Genomic DNA, 20,637 nt, shown 5'->3' with positions numbered 1-20,637 from the left:
CACTGGTAGCAGACAGGTTTCTGCTATTCTGGAATACTGTTTCTAAAACTCTAGGTATCCAGGTATTCTCCTGGACCGTACAAGAGATAGTGATGGAAGTTTCCAACCACTCAAAGGTTTGCAAGACTTCTTTTAAACAGCAAACTTGAGATAATAAGGCAAAAGTTGGAATGACTGGACCCGAGGTTTGCCCCTTTAGAGCTGCAGGTTGTTCTGAGGGCCTTTGAGGCATTCAGACTTTCAACGAGGCTGTTTAAGGAAGCCAGCTATAAGACAGCAAAAGTTTGTCTTTGCGCTAGGCAGTCCAGATAAAGTTGCAAGGCTAATTTAATTTGACATACTTGCAAATATGTTCTGTTAGTGGAAAACAAAGGGAGCATTTTCTCCCAGGAGGGTACCTTGAAGAGGAAGCTGTGGTTTCCTGGGGGACTTTGGTGCTTTCTTCCCCACTGGAGATCTCACAGCATGCATGGAGGGCACTGACGAACTCCTCTCCCTTAACGAGTTTTCTAAACTGATTTGCTCATTCCTTTTTGTCACTTTTGTAGAACCAGCATTGAAATGCAGAGGAATAGTCCATCTGACATAGCAGAGCACGGGGTGTTGGAGTTGGTAGTACCAAGTATCAGCAGCAGCCATAATTGACAAATAATACCCCTCATAAATACTGCCAGGCTTTTCAATTAGTTTTCATCTAAAATTCGGGATGCAAAATGATGGCCTGTCAACTGACAATGGATGACAAAAATTAATAAATTGTCTTCTAAATAGTATGGACACTTAAGAAAAATTGGGCAGCCAATTTAGCACAGCATGAACCGGGGGGAACCTTTTGTACTGTTGCCGTGCCACTAATGTTGTCTGGGTCTTTATTAATGGTGCTTGGCTGCTGCTGACAGTTTTGTTGCTACTGGCAACTTTCTTCATTAAAATTAAAGCCAGCGTCAAATCCCATTAGCCGCACTCTGTGTACCTTGCATTTTTATTTATACAATCTTTTTCTTTACAAACACATTCTTTATCTATAGGAAGCTGGAAAAGGTGGTTGGAAATTAGTCTTGTCGGTGGCTGATTACTTACCCAAATAACAGATTGCGTTTTGTGAGGGATAACATTTCCAACATGTTATACCTAGCCTACAGTCCAGTGACCGTGCACAGAAATCCATAAATGATCTTTATAAATTGCCTTTTGTTAACACGGCCTTCTTCTGTATCACCTGCCAGCTAGTTGGTTTCCAGGTACTCTTCATAAAACAGTAATAACCTCTGAAGGAGAGCAGTTCTGTTGTATGATCTCCTAGATCTCAGCTGCCTGTGAAACTAAAATATTAATAATGGTGTGTACATGCTTAAAATAGAGTGATCAACATGTATTTAATGGCTCTTCTTACAGGAAAAAGATGCTGTGTGCATCTTGACCTTTTTTTTTTTTTAAGTGAACGTTACTGGTTTTGGAAATACCTTTTGGTTTTCTTTAGGAAGTCTTGGATTGGCTCCTAAATTTTCATTCATAAATATATATATAGCACAGGATAAGCATTGTACCTGCTGAGTATTATGGAACATGGAAATGTTGAGTGACCATTGCATGAAATACGTGAGGTATGACAAAGCAGTTTGTACTCTGTATTACAGATTGCATAGAAAGAGTTGATATCAACTCAAGGCTCCGTGTGAAAGATCTGATAGTACCAGGAATGTCTCAACCAGATGGACTCCCAGAAATGTTTGCAGCACACCATTGGCCTTGTGCTGTTGCTAATAGGATGCTGTTTCTGGAGCCTCCTGTGTGATCCAGCCTTTGTGCATCCTAACTAATTCTAGGTGAAGCTTCCAAAAGAATTTGGTCACTGTTATCTTCGTTTTTATAGTGATCAAGAATATCTTCTGCTGGTTAGACTTTTGGTTGGCAAAAAGGTAAGGGAGAGCTGATGAGAGCTTTGAGGATGCTGGTGAAGGGCCCTGTTTTCCTATCAGTATAAATTCATTAAGTGCTGTGTGCACAAGGGCATTAAGTATTGACTTAAACGGTTATGTTTGAAAGTGATCTCATATGGTAAACAAAAATGAAAAACAATTAATGGTTAAAACTGTGTTTGAAACTGATGCACGTAGAGCAGTTTTGGACTAAAGTATGTGCTGTGTGGCTCAAATCTGAATTTCAATTCAGCTGAAATTAAATGACCCTATCATTCTCGAGAATGGATGTGCCCTACAAAGCAAATAAACTGGCAACACTGAATTAGCATCGATCTAATAAATCCAAGTTGTGCCTGAGTTTATTTGCTGAATCTTCTTGGTTTAAAAAGAAAAAAAAAGTGTCAGTAGTTAATTGTTGACTGAAGCTTAATATCTGTTAAAGTAAATGAGGCATGAAATATACTACATAGGAAGTATTATATCCGGAGTGATTTTAACATTAAAACAATATTAAAATTTTTAACTTTGACACAATAACAGAATTCTTTATTTTGAAATTACATTGATTAATGTTAAGCTTGGTTCCTGTGGGAAAGGAGAAGCAATCAAATGAGTCTGCAGCAGCCATGTTATGTGGTTGCTCACTTGTGTCTTGGGATATCCTACCTTTATCTAAAGGCTTTTTTCCTCTCTCCTGGGAGAAAACTGAGAGTGTTTTAAGATGTTCATGTGAATGCTAGTGTTAGTTGGTAGTTCATAATGTCCATCACATTGAATCATAGAATGGCCTGGGTTGAAAAGGACCACAATGCTCATCCAGTTCCAACCCCCTGCTGTGTGCAGGGTCACCAACCAGCAGACCAGGCTGCCCAGAGCCACATCCAGCCTGGCCTTGAATGCCTGCAGGGATGGTCACAAGTTCTTCTTCCTTCACTCTTCCTCCTATGTCCTCTTAAACATCAGGACAGTCCCCATGTATCCTGCATGGACATCTCTATGTGGAGTATGGGTAGGCTTTAAATTTGTTCCTCTTTACACAAAACATGAAAAATGATAATACAGTCCATTTTATGAGGAAAAAAAAAAAAGTTTGCATATGAGTTTCAGTTACATAAAAATATCCTTCCTGAAGCTCTCCCTGTGTACATCATGCTTCAGATGATCCAGGTTATACAAGAAACGTAGCTGTGACTAAATGGGATTTCCCATTTTCTATTTCTGACTTTTTCAGAACATGAAATATGGTTTTATGAGCTTTAGGAAGTAGGATGCAGTTTAAAACTAGCAACGCTGTGTCTGACTGGAGCATTTTAATAGGTAACCCTGTTACCCAGGCCTGTTGGCATACATGCTCTTAGGACTGTTCTTTCTGATTTGCCTTTCATTCACTTCTAAATCTCTGCAGGTATGTACATACCTCAAATGAGCTATAATGTTTCTGAAGAAATTTCTTGAGACAGACCTAGCACTTGTGACTTTGAGAGGGTCCAGAGCAGGGCCACAAAGATGATCAGGGGGCTGGAGCACCTCCCCTATGAGGACAGACTGAGGGAGCTGGGCTTGTTCAGCCTGGAGAAAAGAAGGCTGTGGGGTGACAGCCTTTCAGTACCTAAAGGGAGCCTACAAACAGGAGGGGAATCAACTCTTTGAAAGGGTGAGTGACAGCAGGACAAGAGGAAATGGTTTGAAGTTGAGGGAAGGGAGATTTAGGTTGGACGTCAGGGGGAAATTCTTTACAGAGAGAGTGGTGAGGTGCTGGAACAGCTGCCCAGAGAGGTTGTGGATGCCCCATTCCTGGAGGTGTTCAAGGCCAGGTTGGATGGGGCCCTGGGCAGCCTGGTCTAGCATTAGGTGGGATGGTTGGTGGCCCTGCGTGTGGCAGGGGGGTTGGAGATTCATGGTCCTTGAGGTCCCTTCCAACCCTGGCCATTCTGTGATTCTGTGACCCATCTCCAAAGCAAGCAGAATTGCCACCACTTCATTTTGGGATCTGTTTTGGCAGTTAGCATGCAAAGTCATTGCCAAGTCTTCTCCTCAGAATCCCACCACGCGTGCCATTTTCTGTGAGGCCAGCCTTGAAATGTGCCTGGTGTGGAGCAGAACATCACTGACGTGCTTCTAGAATCAGGAGTAACTCTTCAATAACTGCATCTGGGAGATGTGAATTCAGTTAGTACAATTTCCATTAGCAGATCAAGTGAGTCACTTAAAGGAATGTTTTCTCACTGGCTTTCGTAGTGTTTTGCCTGCTGTAATGATGAGAGGATACCAATTATCTGACGTATTAGCTGTGTCTCTGAAGGAGCCATCTTCATTCCCATTCTCTGAGTGAAACACGTGGCTGTATACACATACATGGACACACACATGTATTTCGCTCTGTGGTTTTAGGAGGCATTTGGGGGAAAAACATTTGGGATGGGTGGGAGGAAGAGTGATGGAGGGTCTTGAACCATCTCAGCGAGTCCTGCAGCGATGGCTGCATCATGAAGCAGCCCGAGGAGCATCACTGCCTGCCCAGCAAGCAGTGAGCAATACCAAGGATCCTGGGAGTAGAGGACAGGGTGTAACAGCAAGGCAAAATGAGACATTGGGAAATGCTGTTAAGGAGAAGGAAGAAGGTACGCTTCTCCTGTAGGACAAAGAGTATTTTTATCTTACCCAACAAAAGGACCAGAGGTATAACCACTCCATAACATCATGTTTTTTAATGCAGGACACTCCTTTGGATTTAAAAACAAACAAACAACAAAAAAAACACAAACAAAACCCTGCATTGTAGCACAGACTTTCAGAGGGTTGCTCATGAAGACCTTTGTGGTCCCAAAATTTCACAAGATAAAGTGTGGATCTTTTCTGCACAATGATAAGGAACAAGGTTTAAAAAAAAAAAAAAAAAAAGCCCACCACTTTTTTTTTTTTTTTTCTTTCTGGTGACGTTCTTGGTTTTGTTATTCAGGAGATGCTGCATTAAATTGGATTTTGTGTCCATCATTATTAAAATGTGAAGTGTGTCGGTCACAAAGCATACATTTCAGGGCAGTTAGCTGAATAATTCTTTTCTTTATTATCCCAAATTACTGCTGAGCTCTGGAGAGGTGAGCAGTTTAGCCAATTATTGCCATTTGAGCTGGATTTGTGGGTGATTAGCTCCTGGTCGAATTCAGTCCTGGCAAGGGCTTTGAAGCCTTCGCTTGTGTGATTTTCACAGCGGTGAGGTAGGAATAGACGCGGCTAATGACAGGAAGGTCGCGTGGGTTATGTGACCTGTGAGGGGGGGGCTTGGGTTTAGCAAATAGGGCATCCACAATAACAAGTGTGTCACTAACCCTGCCGTGCATAATCGGAGTTTTATAGGATTGTTGGAGATGCTGACAGCTCAATTAAAGTGTAACCCTTTGTACCATATACCCTGGCAGAATGACAGAAATATTACCAACAAAAAAGGGAGGGTGCCACAAGGGAACTGGTTAAAGATCCAGTATTCTTTTTCTTCCCCCCTTCATCGGAGCCTGCACAGAACAAGCTGCAGAAAGCATCCATTTGTGAAATAATAGGTTGTCCAGGGGAGGGGTATGGTGCCAAACATGGCTACAAAAAAAAGCTTCTCTTAAGTGGTCTTCCTGATGTTTCTATGGAAACACTATAGTATCAGGATAGAAAGTTAAAATTGGTTTTTAAGCTTTTCATGGCTTTCTCCCATGGACCCCCCTCCCCCTAACAAAGCTCTACTTTATATAAAATATGGTAAAGAGAATTTCAGGGTTCGGGAGACGAAGCAATGCTGTAACGAGAGCTGTACCAGCTACCCAGAAGTTGCAGTGTGTGCACAATGAATCCCTTTTTGATTTCATTCCCGCTCAGTGCTGCGTTTGTTTCTTCTGGGAGAAAAAAAAAACCATCAACAACAGCGAAAATGAACTGTTATTCTGCTTCATTCTCACGCCTGGCCATGCAGCCGTTTCATACAGCCATGAACAGTTCTGCTCTCCGAGCTCCTCCCGAATTAGCCATGCCATGCTGTAACGTGTGCTCGTGCTAAAGCAGTTTCCCAAAATTGTTTTTTTCCCTTAATTCTAGCCTAGGTAGCAGCTTTTCAGCACGCTGGTTTGTATAGATGCTAACTCCGTTTGTGTCCAGCGTCGTTAGAGCACAGTGTGCGATGCTGAGCCACAGCAAGAGGTAACAGTTCAAACAGAGCTGCTGGCTGCTGTACTACTGACTCAGACCCCTTGGCATCAGCTGTCGGGTTTCTCCCACACTAAGATAATGATTTGCATCTCGGTGCATTGCACATCAGCGCTCTGACGTTGGTGTCAGGATAAACCACAACTGCCAGTGCCAAGGGGTTAATAAACCGACTACTTGAGATTATTAAGGACTGTGATTTTTTTATTTATTTTTTTTTTTCACAGTCCAGTAAATGGAAGAAACCTTAGAAGGCAACAGAGCTTCTGTGTACTGTAGGGTGGAAAAATATTGTGACTTGTTAAGGAGCGTGCCTCATTCAGAGTGATAACTGGGTTTAGAGCAAGTGACGTGCCCTAAATATCTAATTCTCTAAACATAATTGTATACAGTTTGTACTACTCTTATATTTTCTACAAAGTTTAGTATTCCTATCCATTGTGCAAGCAGGCATTCCTTTGGACCTGCTGTACTCTGTACTCTGCAATAGCACTGCGTTTATTGCTCCGTCTCGATGCTACAGCAGGGCTGGTTCTTCAGCTTTCCATTCAAATTCTTTGGACACTGGTGTGACTGCTCTTCCAAGATCATCTGTTCGCCTCATAAAAGTAGAAAATTCCACCTTAGGTGAGTGTGGTGTGCCAGTTGGTGGCTTCCTGTTCTCTAGTCCATGGATTGCAGTGTGATCATCTCTTCTCCATCACTTGCAGGACAGATGAGTTGCTTTCCGCACTCAGCCAAATCCTCAGGAGTGTTTGGCCGTGCCATGTTGGAAATACGTACCCTGCCCTTTAAAAAGCAGCCTTGGAGCTGCAGCCTGCAAGATTGTGCCTTAAAATTATTGGCTGCATATTGGAGGAACTCATCCATTACCCGTGGTTAGCAGATTAAGTCATAGAATAACAGAATGGCCAGGATTGGAAGGGACCTCAAGGATCATGAATCTCCAACCCCCCTGCCACATGCAGGGCCACCAACCATCCCACCTAATGCTAGACCTGGCTGCCCAGGGCCCCATCCAACCTGGCCTTGAACACCTCCAGGGATGGACGGGGCATCCACAGCCTCTCTGGGCAGCTGTTCCAGCACCTCACCACTCTCATAGAGAAGAACTTCTCCCGACATCCAACCTCAATCTGCCCTCCCTCAGCTTCAAACCATTTCCCCTAACAAAATCATCATGTAGTAAAACCAGCTCTCTCAGCCTGTCCTCATAGGGGAGGTGCTCCAGCCCCCTGATCATCTTTTTGGCCCTCCTCTGGACCCTCTCCAACAGCTCCATGACTTTCTTGTACTGGGGGCTCCTTTGGGTTACATTGCTGGATCAACCATTAGAAGTACAAAGACAATGACAATAAGGATTGTGCTTTTTCTTCTGATTTGTTGTGTCTTTAGTGCTGAGGAATTCATTCTTTGCTGGCAGTACCACTCCTCACTTCTGGAGCTGCAGTGAACTTTAACACTCGCTTGTCTGCATTTGGATGATTTTCTTAGTAAAGGTTTTTTAATTTTTTTTATAGTAGCCAGTGTACCAAGAGCTTGGAAACTTCTGTGCTGCAGTTCTTCAGCAAAAGTAGTGTCTTTTGGTCCGGGTTAGAGCTGTGGCTCCATTGAACCCTATTGCCCTGTTACTGTTCAGATGCATTTACTACAGGTTTCCAATTTGAAAAAGTTTAAACAGTTTCCTAGCTAGTCATTCATAAGACCAACCACCTTTCCCTGAAATGTGTGGGAAGAGAAGACTTAAATCTGGGAAATCAGGAGAGGAAAAAAAGAACAGTTGCTTTCCTGCGTAGGGATTTGAAATGCATTTATATTCCAGAGGTTTGGTTGCACATCCACCTTGCTGGAGAGAGTAGTAGCTGCCATGATCTTACATCTGTAGTGTGCAAGTATTTGAGCTGGTGCCAATTGTATGGTGAAGAATGAGCTTTAAGACTCTGAAGCTGTTGAAGTTCAATATTCTAGAAGCAAAAATCATCAGGTAAGAAACAATCTCATGTTTTAGGACAAGCTGTGTTGGTCCCAGTGCTTCCAGCTGGCAAACTGTGTTGGTTAGTGGTACAAACCTGGATGATTTGCCAGCGTTTGTTTATGATGTCAAGCAATTTAAAAGAAGGGAGTGCTGTATTAACCAGAATTCGTACGTAGCCATTGCTTGTGATCCTGCCTGTGAATGGTTGCTAACCCAATTATTTGGGTGAGGTGGTTGTTTTATTATGACAAGTATGTTTTTTTTTTCTTCTGTGAATGCAATGCAAATGATAGAAAATTCATGTAGAAAATTCATAGCACTGAGTGGAAAATGAAGAGTTTATGCCGTTAATGATTAAGAGCAAGGTTACATATTTCATTCTATCAAAACAGCATCAGGGTAGCAGTATGGGGTTGGCTTAAAATTGAGGAAAAAAATAGGCTGTGTGATGCTTGTACCTCAGCTGTGGCAGTGCTAGAAGTTCCCACAAGAAAACAGAAATGTAAGTATTGCTCTTTTTCAGCAGGTACAATCTTGGCTGTGCCTACAGACTTCTAGAGGGTCCTGACATTATGACTTGGCATGCCAGGAAAAGTCAGATGTACCAAACCCTCCTTAAAATCACTGAACAAAGTCACGTGCTGTAGCTGGAGCCAACGCAGAAGAAACCTGCAGTCAGTTAAACGCAACACAAATGTTTGTGAAATGTTCTTCATTTCTTGTGGCCCCTGGGAAATCCGAAATATGCGAGAAAGTTAGGGAAACGCAATGGAGCACAGCAGGGAATGCAAAGGAGGTTTTTGCCCACCAGTATTGGTTCTGCACGCTCCCTTGCCAGCATCTTTGATGCGATGTTACACAACCTTGAGAGGTCACTTTTAAATGCTGATAATTTGCTGCTTAGAAAGATATTCCCACGGAACAAATATCAAATCGTTTCCCCATTCGCCTTTGTTTGTAAGCAAGGTGGTGTCTGGGGCACTGAGCTGCTCACCCCACATCCAGGTGATGCGTGCGTGCTATGAGCAGTGGTCCCTTGGCCAGTGGTCTGGTGCCAGCAGTGCAAGTGATCCCACGCTGGGGGCCCTTCATTAGCTGCTGGTAGTCCCAGTAATGATCTGGCTGCAGAGCCTGACTGCAGTCTGCAACTTCTGGTGCCCTGAAGCTCAACAACGTGAGCTGATTGACTCAGTTAGGGCCCCAGTCTCTAACAGCAAATGCAATCAATAAATCTTTGTTGGTAAATAATTGCTATTGAACAGAGTTTTAATATAAATTTATGAGTGGTGTTTTATCACAGCTTGAGGCTACAGCAAGCCACTGAGTGATGGATTTCAGATAACACTTACATTCATTACATTAACTTTGTAAGTTATTTAAAGCTTGTACACTTAACATTGCTTTTGGCTTGCAATGACCTCCTGGGACTAGACGTAGCATACACATTACTAGTAAAGAGATTGCCATACATACAGACAGTTCTCTGTTTTCTTTGTAGAGCGGTGCCATTCGCTGGGAAAAGTCAAGGAGTGAAGTTGGTGCTCTCTACTGGAGCGTGATTCTTGTCACTCATTAGAAATACAGCTAGCACTGGCTGTTAGGAGCAGCGTTGCTCTGTTAGAGTCAGAATTGCAGTTTTGGAGAGAAGGTGGTAAGATTTGATTTGAAGTGTTAAGTTCTTCTCAGTTTCTGAGCAAATTGGAGGTGTTACATTTGTAGTGTTGAATCTTGAGGGCTGAGTGCTAGAAGCGCAGATGGAGGAATGTAAGCAAAGGTTTTATACAGATTAGGAGAAATAATGTTATCTGATTGATAATAATTTGAGAAACAACGTAGAACTTTGAATGGGGTTGGTTCCCTTAATCCCTTACTGCCTAGCTGTAAGGCAGAATGGGATTTCTGCTGTGTGCTGGGGCTGGGGTCCACCAGCTTGCCAAAGGCACCAAGAGTCAATGGGAACCAAGGTCCCTCTTGCTTCATAGACTTACAGAATCACTCAGATTGGAAAAGATCTCTCATCTCCAAGTCCACCCCCAACCCACCCCACCGTGCCCACTGCCCACATCCCTCAGTGCCACATGTGCACAGTTCTGGAACACCTCCAGGGAGCCCCAGCACTCCTTGGGCAGCTGTGCCACTGCAGCACTGCTCTTTCTGGGAAGAAATTGTTCCTAATAGCCAACTCTGCTTCCAGGCAGAGGATCTGATGCAACTTAAAAGTAGACATAATGTGACAGAAGGTGGTTTTTTTGTTTTGTTTTTGTGTTTCTTCTCTATGAGTAGCATTTCTTGTTGTATTTAGGCCATTTTTATTTTTTTTTTATTTTTTTTTTTAAGTTTAATGTAAGTGCATTTCTAGCAGATCTAAACTCTGATATTAAGAGCATTTCTCCAGACCATTCTATATAATTACCGCAGACAAAGTGGCAGTCTCTGGCCTTGGGGGGATAAAGAAAGAAGTGTGGCTGATGTACTCCTCTGCTTCATAACACTTTGTTAGCTCTGTGTATTCACAGTGCTTTTGTTCACAGATATTGGAGGATATATTTTGGTTCTCAGATAATACAAAAATTGTATTATTTTATGCATCCTTAAGAAATAGAGCAGGAAGTCTGATCGGTTAGGTTGGTGCGAATAGTCGATGGTGCATATTTAACAGTGAGTAATTTTTTACATGAGAGCACCAAACTGCACTTTAGAAGAGAGATGGAAACCCCATTCTGAATAACTAGTTCCTTATTTAGATCCCAAAGCAGAATTTTGTAGTTCCCACCTAGGTACAGAATCACAGAATGCCCAGGGTTGGAAGGGACCTCAAGGATAACGAATCTCCAACCCCTGCTGCATGAAGGGCCACCAACCTCCACATTTAATAGCAGACCAGGCTGCCATCCAACCTGGCCTTGAACACCTCCAGGGATGGACGGGGCATCCACAGCCTCTCTGGGCAGCTGTTCCAGCACCTCACCACTCTTACAGCAAAGAACTTCCCCCTGACATCCAACCTCAATCTTCCCTCCTTCAACTTCAAACCATTTCCCCTAACAAAGTCACCATGTAGTAAAAATCATTATGAATTTTCTATGTGAATATCCTATTATTTGCATTCTATTCTGAGTAGAAAAAAAAAACAACAAACCATATTTGTTAAAAAAACATCCTCCCACAAACAGTGGGGATGGCAGCCATTCATTTAGGTGGTTTCTTCTGCAGTGTGTGGAGTTTATAATTGGCACGAACTCCAAATTACGTAAGTAGTGATATGTTTTCTTTATAGCACTGAGCGGTAAAAAGGTGTGAGATCTATTTCTACTTTCTTCAAGACTTCAAAAAACAAAAAAAAAAAAAAAAAGAGGCAAGGAAAAAGGAAAGACAGTTGTGATTCTTATGGCTTTTTCCCCATTAAAAGGTCTGAAGAACAAACGCGCCAGAACCGGCGCAGGGAAACAGCTTTGGGAGAGTAATTTTTGATCCATATAGCATGGCTATAACTAAAATTGGGTGCCCCTACATGTGAGCGACTGTGCTATAGGTGAGGTTTAAAAGATGGGAAAGGTGAAGTGACAGATCACCTACTATAGACAAACATAGGAGTCAAAGGCAGAAATAAGCTTTCATTTTTAATGGAAGAAAACAACGTCTCTAGCCACGAGAAGGCAGTAATTGGAATGTGTAACTCACACTTGCAGAAGCTTTTGTGAGAAACAGTTTCAGAAGCCCCGCTCTGTTTTGTAAAAGTTTGAGGTTGAGCCACCTAAATGTAGCAAAGAACGGCACGCAAAAAGGAACCTGACCCCCAGATGGTCAGAAAGTTCGGGGTTTGTAATTCAGTCCTCTGACACAAGCTTTTATTTACAGTCCTATCCGCAGATCGCTTTGAGTTGAGAAGGGCTGCTCACCGAAGTTCTGTTCCAAGCCCGTGTCCAGGAAAAGGCGGTTGTGAACTTTGATTTCCCTTAGGGATCATCTCCGTGGTTGGAGAAGGAGTTATTAGTTCCTATGGGCTGTAGCAAGGGACTTCAGCTGAAACTTGCAACAGCTGGCATTGAGGGAGGGAGGAATGTGCTCGGGGAGAGTTGTCATCGTGCAAAGGCACAGAAGTGCCCCTTGTCCACTTGGCCTTGGGACACACATTTATGAAACGGATGTAAGTGAATGCTTTTATGCAAACCTGGTCTGTCAGAGTGCTGCCTGTGGTAGTTCTGTGTGTGCTGAGATGTCCACACTAGGCTTCCCGCAGCAGATCACCGCATGAATTCATCAGGGAGCTGCCTTCTCACGTGGTTTGGAAATGCAGATTGTTAAAGAGTGGTTTGGTTTACCATCACTTCGTACTGTAAGAAGCTACATTTTGCTTTTCTAAGCAGATTTCTGTTTTTGAGCTGAGAACAGCTTGGTACACATACTAGTCCTTGTCTGTTTAAACAAATACTGATGGTTGAAATCCATCACCGATGTGTGGATTGAATACAATTTGTGGAACTGCGAGGCATCTTGTGTTAAAATCTGCCTTCCTGAGGAATGGTGTTGAATGCACAAGGATTCAGCTCTTTTCTGTGTATGAAATAGTGGTTAATGCTTTTTCTTTTTTTTTCCTCTGACAGGGTATGCTGCTAAAGCGAAGTGGCAAGTCATTGAATAAAGAGTGGAAGAAGAAATACGTGACGTTGTGCGACAACGGTGTGCTGACCTATCATCCCAGTTTACATGTAAGTACTCCATGCTTTCTGTACCTTCAACACTGTCCAGCTCTGGTGAAGCAGTGTTAGCAAGGGCATGTTTTTGTTGAGTCCAGTTTGGTGGAGAAAGTTCTTTCTCTCGCTTTATTCCATTCCCATCCACTCAAAACTGTGTAATTGGAAATCAAATTCTGCAGTGAAACTCTGTGTGTGTACAGCCCAGTTCCTCCAATTGCCCTCTATTTTGTTATTTTATTATTTAACCTCTATTTTGTGCTGATGTCCTTATGGACTTGCTATCAATTAAGAAAACTATGGAAGCATTTTATAAGGAAAAATGTTCTAGACCTGGTTAAGACTAAGTACGTTTTCTGGTATTTGTCATTGTGCAATGGTTGTGGTTTATTCAGAAAGTAATTCTGAGCAGCTTTTTGAAAATGACGTAGTTATTAAAATGTGTCATAGAGCATTTTCACATTAAGGTCTCTGTTGTTGTCTCTGCCCAAGGATCCTGTCTGTGTGTAGAACACCATCAGTGGGTTTGGTCTGGGGGGGAGGAAGAAGCACAGGTGTCTGACTCAAGACTAGTCCAGCCCATGAGTCCCAGCCATGCCAGCAGGAAAAGGGTTGTGATTTGTCAGAGCTCCTTCCGTGCCAGAGCAATTCAGAAGACAAAATGGACACCCAGGATTTTGAAATGTGGGGATTTCCCAGCTCTTTCACTTGTATTGCAGGCAGGAGAAAAATTCAGGAAGCATAGGATGAGCATAATATGACCCTCGCCAAGATCTTTGGGATTGTCCTGGGTCTTATATTTCATCACCATATCCCATATGGAAGTCAGAGGGTGACCAGCTGTAACATTTTAGGGCCATTTGACACCCATTGCTATCATTTTGAGTTCCTAGGCAATTTTATCTTTTTTTTTCAGTAAGGAGTAAAATTCCAGGTTTTCAATGGATGTATTTCTGTGGGTATGTTCTTGAGTTTGCATGTGTGGATCTGTCAGAAAGCTGCTTTAGATAGATGGTGTCTCAGGAGTGTGGCTGTGCTGATGCACCAACTTGCTGTTTCCTGAGGGATGAATATTAGGATTTTCTCTGGCTTACCACGAGAATTCAGTCTCACTTCTTGCCATAATAATGCTTTGCTATGGTTTCTCATATTATTTCCATAGCTCCTAAAAATTAGAAAGTGACACAACTAGCAATTCAAGCAATTGCTACTTTCCATCTGAAATGTTGCCCCTCAACTTGTGTAGTCCAGGGCAAGTTATTGTTGGGTTTCTGTTTTCTCCCTTTCACGAACCTGGCCAGGACTGTCTGGCCATTTTGACCATTCTTACCCTGTTTAATCTGGGGGAATGCTGCTGAGAAGCAATCCAGAAATACCTGAATCACATATGGGTATTGCTGGCAGCACGGACACCGCGTGCCTTTGAGGCATCCCCCAGATGTGCTCCCTTGAGGCTGTGATGGCCACTCTGGGGCAGAGCAGGGAGCAGGCAGGCTGCCTTGTCTGTGCCCACATCCCCTCCGCGCTCTGTAAGTGCTCTATTGTTCCTGAGCTTCCTGGGAACATATGTTAGTTTTTCATTGCTTCTCGCAGACAATAGAGTACTTCTCTCTAGGCTTCACTGGAGCTGCTTAGTCTTCCCCTGAGTGAGAATCCATTGAGATTAGAGGTAATTACTTTGAGATTAGAGGTAAATCCATTGGAGATTAGAGAGAATCCATTTAAAGAAGAAGTAATTACTAGCCTGTAATTGTTTCCCTCTATCCCCCACTGTGCCCCCCCCACTCCCAAGAAAAAGGTACACGTCTCTGTATTTCCATTTGCTCAGACCTTTCTTAGATCACAGGGGTTTGTAACACACTCTTTTTCCCTGGGATGTATTTTGGTGGGTAGTAATTGGGGACCATACACAGCTCCTAGCTGACGGGATGCTGCTGGGGACAGCCTAGTGCTTGTTCTGAGTCTTCTGCAGACACCTGTGCTGAACTCACTCTAGGAATACCTGTGCTTTTGCTCATTCATGTTAAAATCTTCCCGTGATGTGATTTGTATTATAAATGATGCGTCTTAATGTTTTAATTCCATTGATTTTAGCCTTCCAAGAGTCACTACGCTACTTGAGTGCATTTCATTACTGCCAGTGAACTACTTTGTGTCAGCTAGCTGTTGTTAATATACCCTGCAGAGCATTCTTTATGCACTGGACGATTTGTACATCCATCAGTTACCATGTTTCCCTTTTGCACCTTGCAGTTCCCGATAGTGTTGCTGCTTGCTTTGACGTGTCCTTATGAGTTAGAAGCCTCCACCTGAAAAACAGCGCAGGGCTGACCTGGCAATTTTGTCTTGGTATCACCTTATTGCTTCTCTGTCAGCCTCCTCTGCTGGGGCTGGAAACATGAGTAGCTTTTCCCCTGTCCTGTGCAAACTGCAGTGGGACGAAGAGGTAGGACCAGATGTTCCAAGTCAGTTGGACTCCCAGTACAACTTGTACAAAGCTTTGTGGGTAAGGGAGCAGGAAAGTCAGGACTTCTGCTTGGAGATTGCCCAGCGTTTGGTTTTCCTTAAACGAGACTCTGATAAGGTGTTTTTGGCTTGATTTTGCTGAACTCCTTTCATTTGTTCACACCAAACTCAATAAGCTGATGAATTTCTAATCCTGTCCTTGCATTGCTGTTTGCTTTTTGAAAAGTAAGACCTTATTCCTACCAACCTTCCATCAAATAGGATGAAATAAAGAGTTAGCCATCCTAACTTTTGTTAGCCATCCATCTAAACTCGTGAAGAGAAGTGGTGCTAATCTCACCTGTGAGATAGACAGGCGTGATTTCAGGTCTGCAGCTAATGTTGGTTGTTCAACATTTGGCAGTTGTAAATCTGCGAAGCGAGTGGTGATCTGGCCTCTAGTGGTGGTAGGAAGGAATAAATTTAAAACATAATTTAGTCTTTCCAAACCGTAGCTTGAGTCAGAATGCAGAATTTTACTGAACCCCAACTTTGGAAGAAGCTTTTACAATATTTAAGAGCTGTTAGTGGGTACTGTACTTAGATACTGCTTGAGACTTGGCCAACAGTGTGTCACTTTTCTGCACATCATGCATGAAGACAGTGGCTTTTAATATAGCAAATAGTCTGTGTTGCAAAAATCAGTGCTGTTATCCTCTTCACTCAAGGATTGGCTACAGAATGAAAGGATTTGGGGTGGGGTGTGAAATTCAAACTGGTATCCTACTTACAGAGGAGGTATCTGTGGAAGGGTCAGGCCTGCTTGGCAGCACAGCGTGTTGAAATGAGTGCTGTATTGTGCCTGCTAAATAACTACGAATGCTGCCAGGTTGACATTTTACACAATAGCTAAATTCGTATTCCTTCCTCTTAAGAAAGTGGGGGAAGAGAAGAATGGGGAAAGAAAATGTATGTACATAAGCACCCTACTGTTCCCTGACTTGGTCATGTCAGTTTTTTTCAAGAGCCTTAAACCTTCCCTTCCCTTGGGATGCTGAGGAGCTGTGCCAATAGAAAATGGTGGGGATAATGAGAGAGAACTTTGACCCGCAGGCTTCAAAGTTCACCATAGCTACCTATTCATCATACACTTCTGGAGTATAGCCATTGAGTGGATGACTAAAATTCTGGCTGACAAATTCAGCGTCAGCCTACCCAAAGGGACCCATGGGAATTTGTCTAGGCATCTCTTGGCTTTTAATGGCAGAATGCCATGTGTAAGGGCTCCTGAAATGTATTCGCCAGGATACCTGCTGGGCAGTGCTACACTCAGCTTCTTTATCTAAGCCTCATCCTGATGAATAGATGGTGTTTCACCACTGTCTGTCTCCCGGACACTTGCCACCATGCCACCAGGTCAGTAGATGACAAAAGCTGTGGTCGTCCATTTTCTGCTGTTGCATCCTCATCATCATCGCTGCCCCTTTTTTTATTTGGGGGGGGAAGTGCTAAGGGGTGTAGAATTGTAGCAGTGATTGAGGGGGGAAGTCTGTCCTTCATCTCTGTGAGAAGTGTGTGAATTCACACGTGTAATTCTGCTCAATTAGTCTGACAGTAGCCACGATTTTAAAACTCTTCACAGCAGTGCTGACTGGGTGGGCAGCTCACATACACCACCTCAGAGGTCACATTAGTGGCTTTTTGCAGTCAGATAAAGTGAATATACTTCAAGCAAACAAAAGAAATTTCAGCCTGGCAAATAGGGCTCCAAAAGTAAGCAATAAGGACACATCTTAGAAGTTGATGTAACCCAGACCCAGCTCTGGGCTTGCAAAAACCTTTGGAGCTGTGTGGTGGGGCCTGGCCTTTCTTGCTTGGCCACTTCCTTAAGGAAGAATAACCTTGGTGAGAAATAGAAGGCAGATTAAAATGCTCTGTGCATGGGTATCTTGTAGTTTCTCACCGTGTTTAGTCCTTACAATTTTCCTGAACAAATTGAGGGTTGGGAGCCTGCTTGCAAATTGGGGCATAGCTGTAAGACTTAGAGGTCGGTCCTTTACTTTGTAGCTTCCTGGCAAACTCTTTTCTTTCGAGTTTGAGAGATTTATAAATATAGATGGGAAAAATACAAGCTAGAATGTGTTTGCAGTCCTTAAGTGAGATGTATAATTGGGGATAGCTGTCAAGGCAAATTCTTCTGATCCCCTGGCTTTGTGTCCTCTCAGACTAGAAACCGTCTTGCTTGGAAGTGCCATTGCACCATTGTCTTCAGTGGGAATAAAACCACTTAGGGATGGTCAGCAGTGTGAAATTATCCTAAAATATGCAATCCCTGTCTGTGCTAAAAGAGAGGAAAACTGGTTGTTCAGAGCAACTTACAGTCACATCTGTCATTCATTACAGATGCTCACAGTAATAAATGCACAAACAAGGAGAGCGTGAAGCACTTTTCCATAAGTCCAGTCATTTCAGAGAGCAAGATTTGGCACATCGTCAGCATGGGATATTGCAGCAAACAGTGCTGCTACTTGCAGAGCTGTGCAAACTTGCAGTAGACATCAAGCGCGTATTTATTTCACTCTTGTGCTTAATCCCACTGCTTCCCTTCCACCTCCAAAAAAAAAAAAAAGAAAAAAACCCAAACAAACAGGGAAAAACTTTGGTGTCTGAACGAGTTGCAAACGAATGGCAAAAGCCAAGCTATTAATTAATCACAAGGTTTTATAAAATGAGAGCTTCCTGTCCAGCAGAGCTAACTGCCGTGGATATAAATGCCTCATAAATTACTCACGATGGTAAAACTCCGATTTGTCTTTTACAGCAGTTCTTGTTACAAAGTCTGAGTGAGGAGTGAAGTGCAGACAGAGTTTTGTTAACGTTTCATGGAAATGAGCACTCCATTAAAAATATATATATATTTTTTTTGAAGCTGCTTCTGTGTTGAAAGCGTTGCTGCTGCCCCTAGATGGCTGATTGGACTGATTGATACTGTAGTACGCATACAGTCAATGCTTTTTATTACTGAAATGTAATGTTCCTGACTCCCAGTTTGAATAAAAGAGATTCAAGATGACCTTCTGTTTGTCAGGACAACTGCTTTAGTGATCAATGTTTTCCGGAATGCATTCTCATCTCTGTGCTCTTCTCAGAAAACGACGCTTCATTGTTTTTCTTAAGCTTAACTATATATTCTGAAGCAGAATGATATTATGCCCGTGTTTATGTGCACGAAGGGAGGATGGCTGCATTAGCAGGAAAATCTGATGAATATATTCCACTGTGGCTCATAAGCAGATCAGATAGGTTTGTTGCTGCGGTCCGTGCGGGGAAGGTGGGGAGAGGAGTTGGAGACTTTTGTTTCTTCTTAGGTGTGCCTGTGGCCCCAAATGGAAACCAATCAAGGAGCGATTTATGTTCATTAAGTGCTTGTCAAAACTGAAAAATTTTCTAATCAACAGCAATCTAGCTGAGGCCCCTCAATGGCTGGGAGTGTCGCCTCCGCAGTATCGGCTATTTGCCTGTTACAACTCTAGGCTAGAAATCCACTGATGATTACATTAGGCTAAGCTGCGAAGTAAATGAACCATGTCTTATTTAGGTGCAACTAGCTTCAGTGTAGTCCTGCCCCGCAGGGCACTTTATAGCGTTTTATGGCTTTAAAATTAGTGTAGCTTCCCATTTGCTGCAGGGTGCTGCATGTTATGCCTTTGAACTCAATAAGCAAAGGGAAGGGGGCCTTTTGTTCCCCACCCTTCCCCCCCCCTCTCCCCCCCTTTTCTTCTTTTTGCAGTTTAGCAATTTTGTTTTGCATCTTTTCCAGACAGCATTTTGCAATAAAAATGTCTGACTGCCCTGCACACACACACACAGAAGTGAGGGCTTCAGCCCATCGCCGGTCTGCCTGCACTTTGGGGTTGGCTCTGGGCTGCAGGAAGGGCTGGGGTTTTGTTTTCCCAGGCAGTTGTTGCTGATGGTGAACAATGGGTTGTGTGGGTTGCTGCTTACCCTCAGCTCACCAAACAGAAGCTGCGTGCAAAACGCGTGCTGCCCTCAGACTTCAGGAGGATTTTCCAAAAGCATGGGTCTCTTGTTTTGTTCTGATCAGGAAACACTGTCTCAACCACAGCACGCTGAGCCTGGGGGCTGTGTTCTACAACTTAAGGATGGGAACCGGCTGAAAATGAGGTATTTTTCTCATGTTGAGATAAAGCATTGACAGATTGGAGAAGGATTTTCTAGCTTTCTATCCAGTTGGACACGTTCCTAGCATTGCAAAAACAGGCATGTTATTTTAATAACTCCAAAGGAGAAAAAGTATCATATTCTTACTTTGGTACCATTAAATACTGTTCTGGGAGAGGGTCTCATTTGGTACATCATGCACTGGAAAAGTGTGGCAATGGGACAGGTGTGTGGAGGCTCCCTAGGAGAGAGCAGATTCTTTTAAAACAAGTTAGTGATGTGACAGAGGACAAGCCTGAGATGAGAGGTGAACTTTAAATCGTGTTCACCTAGTGCCAGGATGCAGAAATACAACTCCAGTGAAAGGGATTTCCCTGCAAGATAGCTCCATTTACTGAGCCCAGCCAGAAGAGATCCTAGTTTCTGCAACTGATCCTTCTGTCTTCTTGGTGGGGTTCCTTGGCCAAGAAGAAGAGTTTGCAGCACAGCACCATTTTCACTGCAATCCCATGACAAAAGTGTGGTCAGAAAGGGCCAGTCACAGCCTTTCCCAGAGTGGAACCCAATTTACCTGCTTGAAACCTGACCACATGGGTGTTTTGGTGCAGGAGAATCCTGCATGAGGAAAATGGTTCAGCTCTTACTCTTCAGGTGCTTGTTTTGTAGTTGTGCGCATCGAGAAGATGATCCCTACTCTAAAGAACTGGGGGACTTCTGCTCCCACTTTATATAGCTCCATAGAAAAACATGGGGTATTTAATCCTCAGAGTACTAATTGGTAAGTATTATATTCAGAAATGTAGTATTCTTGCCCTCAGTACACTGACAATGAAATGCTTTGTGGTTTTAATACAAGGCTAAATGATCTCCAGAGGTCCCTTCCAAACCTTATGATTGTGTGGTCTGTCTCTTGTATTAGAGCCATCTGAAAATTCTCATACTTCAATATTGAGTGTTACAAACCTAATGTGAGCCATGTATTTAAAGTAACTTCAGGCTCATTCTGGGGAGGAACTGTGCTGTTGCACTCTCTGATGTCTTTTTGTAAAGTATTGAGGCCAGTGTGGTAGACTTGGATGGGGGTAAGTTTGAGCCTCAGCTTCCCTGTGCTTCCATCTGCCTTTCCCTTCATCTGGTCCGTGCAAACTTCCTCCCCTGAGAAAGGGGCCACACGTGCATTGAGGATAACTGTAGAACAGCTATTGGCTTTTTGGTGGATGCTGCTGCTCAA

The 20,637-nt window shown here is 43.2% G+C and overlaps 1 protein-coding gene across 6 annotated transcripts in view; it reads left to right on the top strand.

Moving 5' to 3' along the window:
* AGAP1 (ArfGAP with GTPase domain, ankyrin repeat and PH domain 1) overlaps window positions 1-20,637 on the top strand; it is a 292,152-nt gene that overhangs the window by 157,785 nt on the left and 113,730 nt on the right. For all 6 annotated transcript variants that reach the window (XM_031604524.2, XM_090144531.1, XM_031604523.2 and 3 more), the window contains one exon: window positions 12,690-12,794. In XM_031604524.2, the coding sequence (XP_031460384.2) occupies window positions 12,690-12,794 (105 nt within the window). The remainder of the gene's footprint in view (window positions 1-12,689; window positions 12,795-20,637) is intronic.

This window comes from Phasianus colchicus, chromosome 7 (genome assembly GCF_987193195.1).
Source record: "Phasianus colchicus chromosome 7, bPhaCol1.hap1.1, whole genome shotgun sequence".
Lineage (NCBI taxonomy): Eukaryota > Metazoa > Chordata > Aves > Galliformes > Phasianidae > Phasianus > Phasianus colchicus.
Note: the sequence above shows the minus strand (reverse complement) of the source record. Positions and strands in the feature narration are given on the sequence as shown.